Below are 17,685 nucleotides of genomic sequence, written 5' to 3' on the forward strand. Positions count from 1 at the left end.
TAGTGTCTCAAATCTGATACTGGGAAGATGACTACCATCTAAGGCGAACATGGGCGTAGGCTTCTCTAACTCTCTGAAAGGAATGTCATGTTTCCGAACCCATGCTTCGTCCATGAAACAACCCTCAGCCCCAGAGTCTATCAAGGCACTACATGTAGCACCCGAACCGGTCCAGCGTAGATGGACCGACAAAGTAGTACAGGATTTTGATGGAGAGACTTGAGTAGTTGCGCTCACCTGTAGCCCTCCGCTTACAGATGAGCTCTGGCTTTACTGGACATGAATTAACAAAATGTCCAGCAACTCCGCAATAGAGGCACAGGCGGTTGGTGATCCTCCGTTCCCTCTCCTTAGTCGAGATGCGAATCCCTCCCAGCTGCATGGGCTCAGACTCTGAGCCAGAGGAGGGAGATGGTTGCGATGCGGAGCAGGGAAACACCGTTGATGCGAGCTCTCTTCCACGAGCCCGGTGACGAAGATCTACCCGTCGTTCTATGCGGATGGCGAGAGCAATCAAAGAGTCCACATCTGAAGGAACCTCCCGGGAGAGAATCTCATCCTTAACCACTGCGTGGAGTCCCTCCAGAAAACGAGCGAGCAGCGCCGGCTCGTTCCACTCACTAGAGGCAGCAAGAGTGCGAAACTCAATAGAATAATCCGTTATGGACCGTTCACCTTGGCATAAGGAAGCCAGGGCCCTAGAAGCCTCCCTACCAAAAACTGAACGGTCAAAAACCCGAATCATCTCCTCTTTAAAGTTCTGGAACTTGTTAGAGCAATCAGCCCTTGCCTCCCAGATAGCTGTGCCCCATTCTCGAGCCCGGCCAGTAAGGAGTGAAATGACGTAAGCAACCCGAGCTCTCTCTCTAGAGTATGTGTTGGGTTGGAGAGAGAACACAATCTCACACTGCGTGAGAAAGGAGAGGCACTCAGTGGGCTGCCCGGAGTAGCAAGGTGGGTTATTAACCCTAGGTTCTGGAGGCTCGGCAGGCCAGGAAGTAACAGGTGGCACGAGACGTAGACTCTGGAACTGTCCAGAGAGGTCGGAAACCTGAGCGGCCAGGTTCTCCACGGCATGGCGAGCAGCAGACAATTCCTGCTCGTGTCTGCCGAGCATGGCTCCTTTGATCTCGACGGCAGTGTAACGAGCGTCTGAAGTCGCTGGGTCCATTCCTTGGTCGGTTCCTTCTGTCATGCAGGTGAAAGAGGACCCAAAAGCGACTTGGCGAAAACAGAGTCTTTAATCCAGTAAAGTAAATACAAACAAAAAACACAACTTTCACTCGAAATGACGAGGACAAACTGGAGACTCGATCTTGAACAGCAGGTGAACAGCAGGTTGCCTCGGGAAGGCACTTGAACCAGACAGACTCAGACACCTGCTCACCACGCAGCATCTGAGGAAAACACGACACGACAGGGCGATACACAAACACAGCACGGTGAATTCTAGACAAGGAACCGACAGGACAGGAACGGAACACAAAGGAAGAAATAGGGACTCTAATCAGGGGAAAGGATCGGGAACAGGTGTGGGAAGACTAAATGATTGATTAGGGGAATAGGAACAGCTGGGAGCAGGAACGGAACGATAGAGAGAAGAGAGAGCGAGAGAGTGAGAGAGGGAGGGGGAGAGAGAGGGATAGAAAGAGGGAAAGAACCTAATAAGACCAGCAGAGGGAAACGAATAGAATGGGAAGCACAGGGACAAGACAAGATAATAAATGACAAAACATGACAGTACACACCTTTTCTATTATATACTGTCAATACACACAATTCATATACATATATATTCATATTCCAGACTGATATTAGTCGTCCTGATAATTTCTTGTTATTTTTTAAAACTTTTTGGATTATGTGTGTATTGTCAATGTGTTGTTAGATATTGCTGCTCTGTTGGAACTAGAAACATAAGCGTTTCGCTGCACCTGTGACAACATCTGCAAAACTGTGTAAGCGATTAATAAACATGGATTTGATTTTGATTTGAACATCACCTCACACCTCTCTTATTCTCTCTCTCACACACACACACACACCTCCCCCCTCCCCCTCTCTCTCTCTCTCTCTCTCTCTCTCTCTCTCTCTCTCTCTCTCTCTCTCTCTCTCTCTCTCTCTCTCTCTCTCTCTCTCTCTCTCTCTCTCTCTCTCTCTCTCTCTCTCTCTCTCTCTCTCTCTCTCTCTCTCTCTCTCTCTCTCTCTCTCCCATTACTCTATAATTACTCTATAATTTCAGTTCATGAGCTTCTCACCGGGGACATGACAGGTTTATCAGTTTTACCACACGTTCTACTTTCAACGCGTGTTCCTATAATAGGTTATTCCTATAATAGTAGTATTCTGAGAAGAGTACTCGACATGGTGATGATGGTGGTGATATTGGTTGCTTTAACCAAAAGCTCTTTTAACGAGGGGATTGGTGAATGTAAGATGAAGGTTATTAACTAACAGGCAGCACGCCCTGAGGAAAGAGGTCAGCCTCAGCGTTTCTGTCCCTAATAAAACACACATCATGTTCTCAGAAACTCAATCTCATGTTCTCAAACTCAAACCACAATTTAATACTGTTTCAAGAGCTGCACAATGTGCTTGCTGTGTCATTTTGTGAAAACGGAGTTGGATCATGTCGACCCAAAACACCGATCTAAGGTCAGATTGGATGAGGTTAGGATTTAGGGAGAGTTAGCTGATCCTAGATCTGTGCCTACCTGGAGTGTTTTTGTGTCCCTTTTCATTCATGCAACGATTAAATGTGACAGTGGCTCTTCCCATTCCGTTGGATGGTGTATACCATGTATATTCCACACAGTACGACCAAAAAAAACATACAACTTGAACATGAGCTACATTACTGTTACAAACCTGCAGGGGGCAGAATAACCTAGGCTATGATCAGGGGAATACCTAGTCAGTTGTACAACTGAATGCCTTCAACTGAAATGTGCCTTCCACATTTAACCCAACCAGCAAGGTGCAGCAGGCTGCCGTAATCGACATCCACGTCTTCGGCGCCCGGGGAACAGGGGCAGAATGATCAACTGCCTTGATCAGGGGCAGAATGACACATTTTTACCTCGTCAACTCTGAGACTCGATACAGCACCTTTTCGGGTCATGTACTGTATGCTACAGCAACACTTGAACGCTGCGGCTGAGCAGGGTTTGAATTCTATAGGGCTCTGGTCAAAAGAAGTACACTATATAGGGAACATGGTGCCATTTGGGATGCATCCTTAGTCTTACTGTGTTATGTGGCCCCTAGAGTTAATCTTCCCCTTACGCGTGTCCCCTGGTTTGATCTTGATGGACGAGTGGCTCCAGATCTCCTTCTCCACCTGAGACATCCTCTCCCGGGTCGTCTGTTAGGACTTATCCGTAGCACCCACCGTGATCTTGTCCTGGCCCTGCACCCTGTTCTGGACAGTCAAGTCAGTCAAGACAATTATTGTTACCAACAATGACCAGTAGAGGGAGCTAGAGGAGTAAACATCCTCAGGCTACTGAACAGAACAGTAGAGGGAGATGTTGAGCGTACAGAATGGTGTGACATACAGGGGTTGAATTGCACTGCTTAATAACACATCATTACAAGAACACAAAGGCCTGAAGCACCATTACGTATGCTTTATTATGTTGCGAGAATGGTTTGTCAAACCTTATAAGCAAATGAAAGGAAATGTATACATAATGTGATCATAATATGTCCTGCTCCTATCAGTACTCTTTTTGTATCAACATCCTTGATCTCTAGTTATGCAAAAGGCTCCTGTAAAGCATCATTTGCAGCCTAATATGTCCCTCGTTAGATATGATATACAATGATACAGTAGGGAGCCATGAAGGAGAGTTGTAAAAAGGGTTATTTGTCCCGGGTCTCAAGGGCCTTTTGACATTGTCTCACAAAAAAAATGGAAGGAACACACTACAGTCCAGAGATTGTTTACTGTTTACTACTACACTCCAGTATCACAGTGTGTGTGTGTGTGTGTGTGTGTGTGTGTGTGTGTGTGTGTGTGTGTGTGTGTGTGTGTGTGTGTGTGTGTGTGTGTGTGTGTGTGTGTGTGTGTGTGTGTGTGTGTGTGTGTGTGTGTGTGTGTGTGTGTGTGTGTGTGTTCTCTGCTGTGTAAGTCGTGACAGAAAACAAGCCCTCGGTGAGAAAGAGAGAAAGACAAAGATGAGCATAGAGAGTGGGTGGGAGATATTGGATGAGAGTCTTATGTGAGTAATTTGCACCGTCATCATTTGGATGAAACCAACAAAACATTTCCAAATTGTGTTTTAGTCTCGATTTCCAGTGGCCCCTGAGGTACGGTGTGTTGAGGGTGTGTGAGACGGTTGTGGAGGAGCTGTTGGGGAGAGTGTGTTAAGGTGTGTTTACTGTAGGTGCAATATGCATCAGTGTGTGAAAATGGAGATGAGGGGGGCGGAGGAGGAGACACACCTGTGTCAGTATGTACCCACTAGGAACATACAGTGTGACAAGAATCCAATATATGACAAGAATTGCATGACCCCAATTTGTATCCAACCAGGATCTCCCACTGAGATGAAGAATTAAATAAATAATAGCTGAGAGGAATGGCTTGGAGAGGAGGGTGGTGTGTGTGTGTGTGAGTGTGTGTGTGTGTGTGTGTGTGTGTGTGTGTGTGTGTGTGTGTGTGTGTGTGTGTGTGTGTGTGTGTGTGTGTGTGTGTGTGTGTGTGTGTGTGTGTGTGTGTGTGTGTGTGTGTGTGTGTGTGTGTGTGCGTGCTTGTCTATGTGAGTGTGTGATGGTCCCAGGGCTGTGGCCAGTGAACCGTAGGCTCTAAAACTGGGCTATAGGCAAGAGTTACCCAGAGGGCAACCTCATTAATTCCCCCCCCCCCCCTCCATTTCTCCCTCCTTCGCTTCTCTTCCCTCTCTCCCCTCCTTCATTACCTCCAAGGTTAATCGTCCTTATCTCCCAATGAGCCTAATTTTTCATCCCCCCCATCCCCTGTCCTCCCCTCACCACCACACCACTCTTGGGCTCCCCTGTCTCCCTGTCCTGCCTGCTCCTCTCCCCTCATTGTCTTGCCTCTACTTCTTTCCTCCCTTTTCCTCTTCCTCCTTCCCCATGCTTTCCCTCCTTCTCACTCCTCTCTCCCAGGGCGTAGATTGAACAGACAGACATACACTGAGTGTGAAAAACATTTCCAATGCTCTTTCCATGACACAGACTGACCAGGTGAATCCAAGTGAAAGCCATGATCCCTTATTGATGTCACTTGTTAAATCAAATCAAATCAAATTGTATTTGTCACTTGCTCCGACGACAACAGGTGAAATGCTTACTTTACACGCCCTTAGCCAACAGTACTTAAAACATCTATAAAGAAGTGTTAAGTTAAACATAGATGAGTAGAAAATAGGACATAAAAGTAACAAGTAATTAAACAACAGCAGTAAAATAACAAGCCCTTTGGACCTCAACTTGGCTGGCGCTCCGGTACCGCTTGCTGGGTGGTAGCAGAGAGAACAGTCTTTGACAATTTTTAGGTCCTTTTTCTGACACCGACTGGTATAGAGTTTCTGGATGGCAGGAAGCTTGGCCCCAGTGATGTACTGGGCCGTCCACACTACCCTCTGTAGTGCATTGGAGGTCGGAGGCTGAGCAGTTGCCATACCAGGCAGTGATGCAACCATGCTCTCGATGCTGCAGCTATAGAACCTTTTGAGGATCTGAGGACCCATGCCTAATCTTTTCAGTCTCCTGAGGGGGAATAGGCTTTGTCGTGACCTCTTCACAACTGTCTCAGTGTGTTTGGACCATGAGAGTTTGTTGGTGATGTGGACACCAAGGAACTTGCAACTCTCAAACTGTTCCACTACAGCCCCGTCGAAGAGAATGGGGACGTGCCCGGTCCTCCTTTTCCTGTAGTCCACAATCATCTTCTTTGTCTCGATCACGTTGTGGGAGAGGTTGTTGTCCCTGCACCACACGGCCAGGTCTCTGACCTCCTCCCTATAGGCTGTCTCATCGTTGTCGGTGATCAGTCAGGCCTACCACTGTTGTGTCATCGGCAAACTTGATGATGGTGTTGGAGTTGTGCTTGGCCATGCAGTCATGAGCGAACAGGGAGTACAGGAGGGGACTGAGCAAGCACCCCTGAGGGGCCCCAGTGTTGAGGATCACAGTGGCGGATGTGTTGTTCCCTATCCTTACCACCTGGGGGTGGCACATAAGGAAGTCCAGGATCCAGTTGCAGATGGAGGTGTTTTGTCCCAAGCTCCTTAGCTTAGTGATGAGCTTTGAGGGCACTATGGTGTTGAATGCTGAGCTGTCGTCAATTAATAACATTCTCACATAGGTGTTCCTTTTGTCCAGGTGGGAAAGGACAATGTTGAGTGCAAAAGAGATTGTATAATCTGTGGATCTGTTAGGGCGGTATGCAATTTGGAGTGGGTCTAGGGCTTCTGGGATAATGGTGTTGATGAGAGCTTTGACCAGCCTTTCAAAGCACTTCATGGCAACAGATGTGAGTGCTACGGGTCGATAGTCATTTAGGCAGGTTACCTTAGTGTTCTTGGGCACAGAGACTATGGTGGTCTGCTTGAAACATGTTGGTATTACAGACACAGTCAGGGGCAGGTTGAAAATGTCAGTGATGGCACTTGCCAGTTGGTCAGTGAATGCTCGATGTACACGTCCTGGTAATCCGTCTGGCCCTGCGGCCTTGTGAATGTTGACCTGTTTAAAGGTCTTACTCGCATCGGCTACAGAGAGCGTGATCACACAGTTGTCCGGCACAGCTGGTGTTCTCATGCATGTTTCAGTGTTACTTGCCTCGAAGCGAGCATAGAAGTAATTTAGCTTGTCTGGTAAGTTCGTGTCACTGGGGAGCTCGTGGGTGTGCTACCCTTTGTTGTCTGTAATAGTTTGCAAGCCCTGCTACATCCGACAAGCATCGGAGCCGGTGTAGTACGATTCAATCTTAGTCCTGTATTGACGCTTTGCCTGTTTGATGGTTCGTCGGAGGGCATAGAGGGATGTCTTATCAGCTTCCGGCTTAGAGTTCTGCTCCCTGAAAGCGGCAGCCCTACCCTTTCGCTCAGTGCGGATGTTGCCTGTAATCCACTGCTTCTGGTTGGGGTATGTACGTACGATCACTGTGGAGATGATGTCATCGATGCACTTATTGACGAAGCCAGTGACTGATGTGGTGTACTCCTCAATGCAATCGGAAGAATGCCAGAACACATTCCAGTCTGTGCTAGCAAAACAGTCCTGTAGCTTACCATCTGCTTCATCTGACCACTTTCTTATTGACAGAGTCACTGGCGCTTACCGCTTGTAAGCAGGAATCAGGAGGATAGAATTATGGTCAGATTTGCCAAATGGAGGGCGAGAGAGAGCTTTGTACGCATCTCTGTGTTTTGGAGTAAAGGTGGTCTAGAGCTTTTTTCCCTCTGGTTGCACATTTAACATGCTGATAGAAATGAGGTAAAACTGATTTGAGTGTCCCTGCGTTAAAGTCCCCGGGCCACTAGGAACGTCGCCTCTGGATGAGTATTTTTCTGTTTGCTTATGTCCGTATACAGCTCATTGAGTGCGGTCTTTGTGCCAGCATCGGTCTGTGGTGGTATATAGACAGCTGCGGAAAATATAGATGTAAACTCTCTTGGTAAATAGTGTGGTCTACAGCTTATCATGAGATACTCTACCTCAGGCAAGCAAATCCTCAAGACTTCCTTAGATATCGTGCACCAGCAGTTGCCTACATATTACATTACATTTAAGTCATTTATACATAGGCCTCCGCCCCTTGTCTTTACCAGAGGTCGCTGATCTATCCTGTCGAAAAAGCTTAAAACCCGCCAGCTGTATGTTAATCATGTTGTCGTTCAGCCACGACTCGGTGAAACATAAGATATTACAGTTTTTTTAATGTCCCGTTGGCAGGATATATGTGCTCGTAGGTTGTCTACTTTATTATCGATTGATTGTACATTGGATAATAGGACCGATGGTAAAGGTAGATTACCTTACAAGGCACCTGTACCGTTGTCCACGATATCTCCGTCTTTTCCTCCTGCAAATGATGGGGATGAGGGCCTTGTCAGGTGTCTGGAGTAAATCCTTCCCATCCAACGCATCGAAGAAGAAGAATTCTTCCAGTACGGGGTGAGTAATCGCTGCCCTGATATCAAGAATCTCTTTTCGGTCATAAGACACGGTGGCAGAAACATTATGTACAAAATAAGTTACAAATAACGCAAAAAACATACACAATAGCACAATTTGTGACGGGATCGTAAAACGGTGGCCATCTCCTCCGTTGCCATTCCACTCAAATATCCACTTCAACCAGTCTAGATGAAGTGGAGGAGACAGGTTAAAGAGGCAATTGAGGCAATTGAGACATGGATTGTGTATTTGTGCCATCTAGAGAGTGAATGGGAAAGACAAAAGATTTAAGTGCCTTTGAACAGGGTATAGTAGTAGGTGCCAGGCACACCAGTTTGAGTGTGTCAAGAACTGCAACGCTGCTGGGTTTTAATGCTCAACAGCTTCCCATGTGTATCAAGAATGGTCCTCCGCCCAAAGGACACCCAGACAACTTGACACAACTGTGGGAAGCATTGGAGTCAACATGGGCCAGCATCCGTGTGGAACGCTTTCGACGCCTTGTAGAGTTTGAGGCTGTTCTGAGGGCAAACGGGAGCACAGCATAAAGTACACAGCAAAAAGACTAGATCTCCTCTCCTCCTTCTGCCTTTCCCTCTCCCCTCTGCCCTTCTTCTCTACCAGTGCTTTCCTTGAGCAGACAGATGGACAGACAGACACAGAGAGACAGACATATATACAGACAGTGGGATAGAGACTAGATCTATTACAACTTCTCAGCGGCGGATGGGCCAGAGTCTCGGCGCTCTGAAATATGGCTGCTGTCACCACCGAGACACTGTGAATAACCAAGAAGGGAGAGAGAGAGAGATAGCTTGGTACTCCAAACTATCAGCCCTTAATTCAAAATAATGGGAAGATATCCAGCATCGACTTTACGTGATGTCGGGACGCTTGACAGTGATCTGACACACAATTAACCTTGCGTGTGTCTCTCTCTTGCTTTCTCTCTCTCACTCTCTCTCGCCCTCTCTTTTTCCTCTCTCTCTCTCTCTCTCTCTCTCTCTCTCTCTCTCTCTCTCTCTCTCTCTCTCTCTCTGTCTCCTATACAGAGGTTATGGATTTTCAACCAAACAAGGTTAATGTTTTATTAAATAATTGACACTCTCCAGTGCTCCCTGCCAATTGAATTAGTGAGTGTTCATGATTTAAATTCAGCCTTCCAAATTACACATTGAACTCCTGAATTTGAATATCAATGAATCTCTTGAATTGAAAATAAATTGATTCTTAAGGTTCTGTACCAAACTTGATATATTTCTAACAGATTTCAGACACAACCCCTACAGTCTGGGACGTACAGATTCTAAAGGTTCTGTACTAAACGTTATATATTTCTAACAGATTTCAGACACAACCCCTACAGTCTGGGACGTACAGATTCTAAAGGTTCTGTACCAAACTTGATATATTTCTAACAGATTTCAGACACAACCCTACAGTCTGGGATGTACAGATTCTAAAGGTTCTGTACTAAACGCTATATATTTCTAACAGATTTCAGACACAACCCTACAGTCTGGGACGTACAGATTCTAAAGGTTCTGTACTAAACGTTATATATTTCTAACAGATTTCAGACACAACCCTACAGTCTGGGACGTACAGATTCTAAAGGTTCTGTACCAAACTTGATATATTTCTAACAGATTTCAGACACAACCCTACAGTCTGGGACGTACAGATTCTAAAGGTTCTGTACTAAACGTTATATATTTCTAACAGATTTCAGACACAACCCTACAGTCTGGGACGTACAGATTCTAAAGGTTCTGTACTAAACGTTATATATTTCTAACAGATTTCAGACACAACCCTACAGTCTGGGACGTACAGATTCTAAAGGTTCTGTACTAAACGTTATATATTTCTAACAGATTTCAGACACAACCCCTACAGTCTGGGACGTACAGATTCTAAAGGTTCTGTACTAAACGTTATATATTTCTAACAGATTTCAGACACAACCCTACAGTCTGGGACGTACAGATTCTAAAGGTTCTGTACTAAACGTTATATATTTCTAACAGATTTCAGACACAACCCTACAGTCTGGGACGTACAGATTCTAAAGGTTCTGTACTAAACGTTATATATTTCTAACAGATTTCAGACACAACCCTACAGTCTGGGACGTACAGATTCTAAAGGTTCTGTACTAAACGTTATATATTTCTAACAGATTTCAGACACAACCCTACAGTCTGGGACGTACAGATTCTAAAGGTTCTGTACTAAACGTTATATATTTCTAACAGATTTCAGACACAACCCTACAGTCTGGGACGTACAGATTCTAAAGGTTCTGTACTAAACGTTATATATTTCTAACAGATTTCAGACACAACCCTACAGTCTGGGACGTACAGATTCTAAAGGTTCTGTACTAAACGTTATATATTTCTAACAGATTTCAGACACAACCCTACAGTCTGGGACGTACAGATTCTAAAGGTTCTGTACTAAACGTTATATATTTCTAACAGATTTCAGACACAACCCTACAGTCTGGGACGTACAGATTCTAAAGGTTCTGTACTAAACGTTATATATTTCTAACAGATTTCAGACACAACCCTACAGTCTGGGACGTACAGATTCTAAAGGTTCTGTACTAAACGTTATATATTTCTAACAGATTTCAGACACAACCCTACAGTCTGGGACGTACAGATTCTAAAGGTTCTGTACTAAACGTTATATATTTCTAACAGATTTCAGACACAACCCTACAGTCTGGGACGTACAGATTCTAAAGGTTCTGTACTAAACGTTATATATTTCTAACAGATTTCAGACACAACCCTACAGTCTGGGACGTACAGATTCTAAAGGTTCTGTACTAAACGTTATATATTTCTAACAGATTTCAGACACAACCCTACAGTCTGGGACGTACAGATTCTAAAGGTTCTGTACTAAACGTTATATATTTCTAACAGATTTCAGACACAACCCTACAGTCTGGGACGTACAGATTCTAAAGGTTCTGTACTAAACGTTATATATTTCTAACAGATTTCAGACACAACCCTACAGTCTGGGACGTACAGATTCTAAAGGTTCTGTACTAAACGTTATATATTTCTAACAGATTTCAGACACAACCCTACAGTCTGGGACGTACAGATTCTAAAGGTTCTGTACTAAACGTTATATATTTCTAACAGATTTCAGACACAACCCTACAGTCTGGGACGTACAGATTCTAAAGGTTCTGTACTAAACGTTATATATTTCTAACAGATTTCAGACACAACCCTACAGTCTGGGACGTACAGATTCTAAAGGTTCTGTACTAAACGTTATATATTTCTAACAGATTTCAGACACAACCCTACAGTCTGGGACGTACAGATTCTAAAGGTTCTGTACTAAACGTTATATATTTCTAACAGATTTCAGACACAACCCTACAGTCTGGGACGTACAGATTCTAAAGGTTCTGTACTAAACGTTATATATTTCTAACAGATTTCAGACACAACCCTACAGTCTGGGACGTACAGATTCTAAAGGTTCTGTACTAAACGTTATATATTTCTAACAGATTTCAGACACAACCCTACAGTCTGGGACGTACAGATTCTAAAGGTTCTGTACTAAACGTTATATATTTCTAACAGATTTCAGACACAACCCTACAGTCTGGGACGTACAGAGCAATAAAAAGTATTTACCCCCTTTCTAATTTTCTTTATTTTTGCATATTTTTGATACTGAATGTTGTCAGATCCGCAACCAAAACCGAATATTAGATAAAGGGATCCTGAGTGAACAAATAACACAACAATGACATACTTATTTCATTTCTTTCATAAACAAAGTTATGCAACACTCAATTCCCCTTTGTGAAAAGGTAATTGCCCCCTTACACTCAATAACTGGTTGTGCCACCTTTAGCTGCAATCACGCCAAACAATCACTTCCTGTAGTTGTTGATCAGTCACCAGTAATCAGTCGCTGTGGAGGAATTTTGGCCCACTCTTCCGTTTCAAGTCCTGCTACAACATCTCAATTGGGAATAGGTCTGGACTTTGACTATACTTTCTAGCCACTTTCATGTAGACTTGATTGTGTGTTTTGGATCATTGTCTTGCTGCATGACCCGGCTGCGCTTCAGCTTCAGCTCACAGATGGATGGTCTGACATTCTCCTGTAGTATTCTCTGATACAGAGCAGAATCCATGGTTGAGAGAGAGAGAGAGAGAGAGAGAGAGAGAGAGAGAGAGAGAGAGAGAGAGAGAGAGAGAGAGAGAGAGAGAGAGAGAGAGAGAGAGAGAGCGAAAAAAGCTGTGCCATCCTCTGTTGCCCTAACCCTCATGTTAATCTCACATTGTTTTGATCCTCTGGAGGCAGAGACACACAGGGCTTTGATTCCCCTCACAGAGATCTGCACACACCGCGACCGTACCAACGCCACACACACACACGCAGCCCTCTCTGCCGTGTAAAGAGCTTACCGTGGGTAGGAGAGGATGAGCAATGCTGCTGTTGTTTCAGCTGTATTAGGGGTTTGAAGCAGCAGTGTGTGGTGTGTGTGTGGTGTGGGTGCGTGTGTGTGTGTGTGTGTGTGTGTGTGTGTGTGTGTGTGTGTGTGTGTGTGTGTGTGTGTGTGTGTGTGTGTGTGTGTGTGTGTGTGTGTGTGTGTGTGTGTGTGTGTGTGTGTGTGTGTGTGTGTGTGTGTGTGTGTGTGTGTGTGTGTGTGTGCGCGTGCGTGCGTGTGTGCGTGTGTGTGTGTGTGTGTGTGTAAGCGGGGTGTAAATGCAGTGCACCAAATGTCACAATTATTAATGTGAAAAAGAAAAGGAGAGCTGCACACTCTAGGAGCTCAGAAGCAGTAATTGGGTAATCTAATAACTAACATTTTGACAGACAAGCTGTCTTCATCAGGCTTACAAGACAGCTTGTCTGTCAAAATGTTTGTCATGATGTTATTCAATTATTGCTTCTGAGCTCCTAGAGTGTGCAGCTCTCCTTTTCTTTTTCAAGTGTTCTACTCCGCTAGCCAGCACCTCGCCTTAACAGGTGTTCTACTCCGCTAGCCAGCACCTCGCCTGAACAGGTGTTCTACTCCGCTAGCCAGCACCTCGCCTGAACAGGTGTTCTACTCCGCTAGCCAGCACCTCGCCTGAACAGGTGTTCTACTCCGCTAGCCAGCACCTCGCCTGAACAGGTGTTCTACTCTGCTAGCCAGCACCTCGCCTGAACAGGTGTTCTACTCCGCTAGCCAGCACCTCGTCTAAACAGGTGTTCTACTCCACTAGCCAGCACCTCGTCTAAACAGGTGTTCTACTCTGCTAGCCAGCACCTCGTCTAAACAGGTGTTCTACTCTGCTAGCCAGCACCTCGTCTAAACAGGTGTTCTACTCCGCTAGCCAGCACCTCGTCTGAACAGGTGTTCTATTCCGCTAGCCAGCACCTCGCCTGAACAGGTGTTCTACTCCGCTAGCCAGCACCTCGCCTGAACAAGTGTTCTACTCTGCTAGCCAGCACCTCGTCTAAACAGGTGTTCTACTCTGCTAGCCAGCACCTCGTCTAAACAGGTGTTCTACTCCGCTAGCCAGCACCTCGTCTGAACAGGTGTTCTACTCCGCTAGCCAGCACCTCGCCTGAACAGATGTTCTACTCCGCTAGCCAGCACCTCGCCTGAACAAGTGTTCTACTCTGCTAGCCAGCACCTCGTCTAAACAGGTGTTCTACTCCGCGAGCCAGCACCTCTCCTAAACAGGTGTTCTACTCTGCTAGCCAGCACCTCGCCTCAACAGGTGTTCTACTCTGCTAGCCAGCACCTCTCCTAAACAGGTGTTCTACTCTGCTAGCCAGCACCTCTCCTAAACAGGTGTTCTACTCCTCTAGCCAGCACCTCACCTAAACAGGTGTTCTACTCTGCTAGCCAGCACCTCGCCTTAACAGGTGTTCTACTCCGCTAGCCAGCACCTCTCCTAACCAGGTGTTCTACTCCACTAGCCGGAATCTCTCCCAAACAGGTGTTCTACTCTGCTAGCCAGCACCTCTCCTAAACAGGTGTTCTACTCTGCTAGCCAGCACCTCGCCTAAACAGATGTGCGTTTCTTTCGCCTTACAATTATTAATGTGCCCTGATCAGTTCCTCCCACTGAAATTGAAGCTTATCCTTTGGGAAAGAAATGGGATAGAACATAATCTTTCCCAATATACGTTTTGCTTTCTCCTCTTCTCACATTTCAGGGTAGCTATTTTAGTCCTTTCTCCAACTCACACTGACAGTGGTTGTGGAGCGACGTAACATAGTAAAAGTCAATCTGGGACACTCCAATTAGTACAATATCTTACTCATTGCAATTTGTACAATATGTTACGAATTTGCAAAAAGTATGAAATGTTACGAATTCCAATTTGTTGTGGTAAACATTAGCTAGGTGGCTAACGCTATCGTTAGCTAGGTGGCTAACGTTAGGTGGGCTAGGGATTAGGGTTAGGGATTAAGGTTAGGGTTAGGGGAAGGGTTAGATAACATGCTAAGTAGTTGCAAAGTAGCTAAAAAGTTGTAAAGTTGTAAAGTTGCTAATTAGCTCAAACTCTAAAGTTGTTTGCGACGCGATTTGAGCACGCAACCTTTGAATTCATAAACGTTTGTGTTGTATGCATACCCATCCACCCCGACTAACCAGCCTAATTTAATTTTTGCCTTAAGTAATATTCTGTCTTAAGTAACCATGCTAAATGTAACATATCGTACTCATTTGAGTATCCTGGATGTATGTTTACTATGTTACGTCTAGTCTATAAGACCAGGCTGTGTGGAGATGCCTATTGTTGCTATAAGAGAACTAGGCATTCGGTTCTCTCTCATTTTCATTTTCTCACAAAAAACATAATACACATCACCTCAGAGGAATGTTACTCAATGGAACAATTTCTATTAATATTTCCATTGATAGTATAGATATTTCCTTTGTATCATCATGGCTACTTATTATCCATCTACTGTGCATGGGCAGGTAGTTCTCTTCATAGAAATATAATTACTAGAATGGACGTTCCCATTCCATTCTATTTCTATGGTTCCCTCACTGCGATGCTTAGCTACAGCACGTTAACTGTGTCCATCTACTGTTCATGGGCAGGTAGTTACTTTCATAGAAATATAATTACTAGAATGGATCTTCCTATTCCATTCTATTTCTATGGTTCCCTCACTGCGATGCGTAGCTACAGTACGTTAACTGTGTGTTTACTGTCTGTTCCCCAGACCATCGTTCGAGGGAACCGGCCCCCGAAGGACACGTCCATCAATGGTCTCCTGGAGGAGTTCGACAGCATCTCTGTGACACGTTCCAACTCCCTGCGTAAAGAGAGCCCTACGGGCCCCCACCAGGCCGGGTCTGGGGCCCCCAAACCCCCCTCCCACCACCCTCCACACCCCCACCCCAACGCCCCTGAGGAGAACGGCTTCAGCCACTACTACTCCCGCTACTCCTGTGATCTGGACACCTCCAGTAGGGACTTCTCTCTGGAGCCCTACAGGAAGGACAGTAAAGGCTTCGCTCTAGATGGGGACTGGGCCGTGGGGAGACACTACCGCTTCCCCAAACAGAATGGCCACCTCACCCACGCCACCCGCGTTCCCTTCTACCCCGACGCCATGCCTCAGAAGACCGATTACGCCAAGCTGCCTCCGGACTACCACACGTACTTGGAGAGCAAGGTGGCGGGGGCGCGCTTGGCTGACGAGGTGGGATCTGGGTCCGGGGTTGGAAGCGCAGGGGGGTCTGCCGGGTCCACGACAGGGGGGTACTACCGGGCATCCGTAGGCGGTTCGTCCAGCCAGGACTACCGGGATGCGTCGATGGTGGGGACACCGTCGCGAGCCTCACTGCACAGCGAGCAAATCAACTACCCAGATAGCGAGTGGAGCTACAGCGGCATGTCCAGAGACGAGTACGAGAAGAGGCCTAAGTCGTCGTACGTGATGCAGACCAGCCCCACGCCGGCCATCCGACAGCGCTCCAGGTCGGGGTCCGGCCTCCAGGAGCCCAACGTGCCCTATGGGGCCAGCGGGGCTTTTAAGAGTCCCCCTCAGACACACCCCTACAGCTCCTACACCTACCCACGCCTCTCAGAGACTCTCACCAACTCACAGGCCATGGCCAAGGTACGTCTGGGCTGGTGTGTTTATTTACTCTGTAATCTGAGTCGGGAAATGTTATTGCCAAGGAAATAATGATTTGAATCAGGTGATACTTCGTAAAGTTTTCAGATCCGTTGACTTTATGCCCATTTTGTTAGGTTACAACCTTATTCTAAAAGGGATTACATTTGTTTTTTCCCCTCATCAATCTCTACACACAAAACCCGATAGTGACAAAGCAAAACAGGTTTTTATGATTTTGTATTAATTTATTAAAAAACAGATATATCACATTTACATAAGTTACATACACCTTTGGCAGCTTCAAGGAAGAGTCTTGGTGGTTCCAAACATCTTCTGTGTTCTTGGGGACCTTCAAAGCTGCAGAAATCTTTTGGTACTCCAATACCTTGACTTTGTTGTCCTTAAGCCATTTTGACACAACTTTGGAAGCATGCTTGGGGTCATTGTCCATTTGGAAGACACATTTGCAACCAAGCTTTAACTTCCTGACTGACGTCTTGAGATGTTGCTTCAATATATCCATATAATTTTCCTCCCTCGTGATGCCATCTATTTTGTGAAGTGCACCAGTCCCTCCTTCAGCAAAGCACCCCCACAACATGATGCTGCCACCCCCATGCTTCACGGTTGGGATGGTGTTCTTGCAAGTCTCCCTGTTTTTCCTCAAAATATAACAATGGTCATTATGGCAAAACAGTTCTATTTTTGTTTCATCAGACCAGAGGACATTTCTCCCAAAAGTACGATTTTTGTCCCCAAACCGTAGTCTGGCTTTTTTTATGGCGGTTTTGGAGCAGTGGCTTCTTCTGTGCTGAGTGGCCTTTCAAGTTATGTCGATATAGGACTCGTTTCACTGTGGATAAAGATACTTTTGTACCTGTTTCCTCCAGCATCTTCACAAGGTCCTTTGCTGTTGTTCTGGGATTGATTTGCACATTTCGCACAAATGGTGTTTATAGTTGCGTACTATTGTTTGTACAGATGAACGTGGTACCTTCAGGCATTTGGAAATTGGTCCCAAGGATGAACCAAACTTGTGGAGGTCTACAATTTTTTTCTGATGTCTTGGCTGATTTCGTTTGATTTTCCCATGATGTCAAGCAAAGAGGCACTGAATTTGAAGGTAGGACTCAAATTATGTCAATTAGCCTATCAGAAGCATCTAAAGCCATGACACCATTTTCTGGAATTTTCTAAGCTGTTTAAAGGCAGTCATCTTAGTGTATGTAAACGTCTGACCCACTGGAATTGTGATACAGTGAATTATAAGTGAAATAATCTGTCTGTAAAAAATTGTTGGAAAAATTACTTGTGTCATGCACAATATAGATGTCGTAATCGACTTGCCAAAACTATAGTTTGTTAACAAGAAGTTTTTAAGTTTAATACATTTGCAA

The 17,685-nt window shown here is 45.5% G+C and overlaps 1 protein-coding gene across 4 annotated transcripts in view; it reads left to right on the forward strand.

The window, feature by feature from the left end:
- Window positions 1–17,685, forward strand: part of LOC123990992 (serine/threonine-protein kinase PAK 5-like) — a 138,243-nt gene that overhangs the window by 97,665 nt on the left and 22,893 nt on the right. For all 4 annotated transcript variants that reach the window (XM_046292075.1, XM_046292078.1, XM_046292077.1 and 1 more), the window contains one exon: window positions 15,386–16,288. In XM_046292075.1, coding sequence (XP_046148031.1) covers window positions 15,386–16,288 — 903 coding nt within the window. The remainder of the gene's footprint in view (window positions 1–15,385; window positions 16,289–17,685) is intronic.

This window comes from Oncorhynchus gorbuscha, linkage group LG12, assembly GCF_021184085.1.
Source record: "Oncorhynchus gorbuscha isolate QuinsamMale2020 ecotype Even-year linkage group LG12, OgorEven_v1.0, whole genome shotgun sequence".
NCBI lineage: Eukaryota > Metazoa > Chordata > Actinopteri > Salmoniformes > Salmonidae > Oncorhynchus > Oncorhynchus gorbuscha.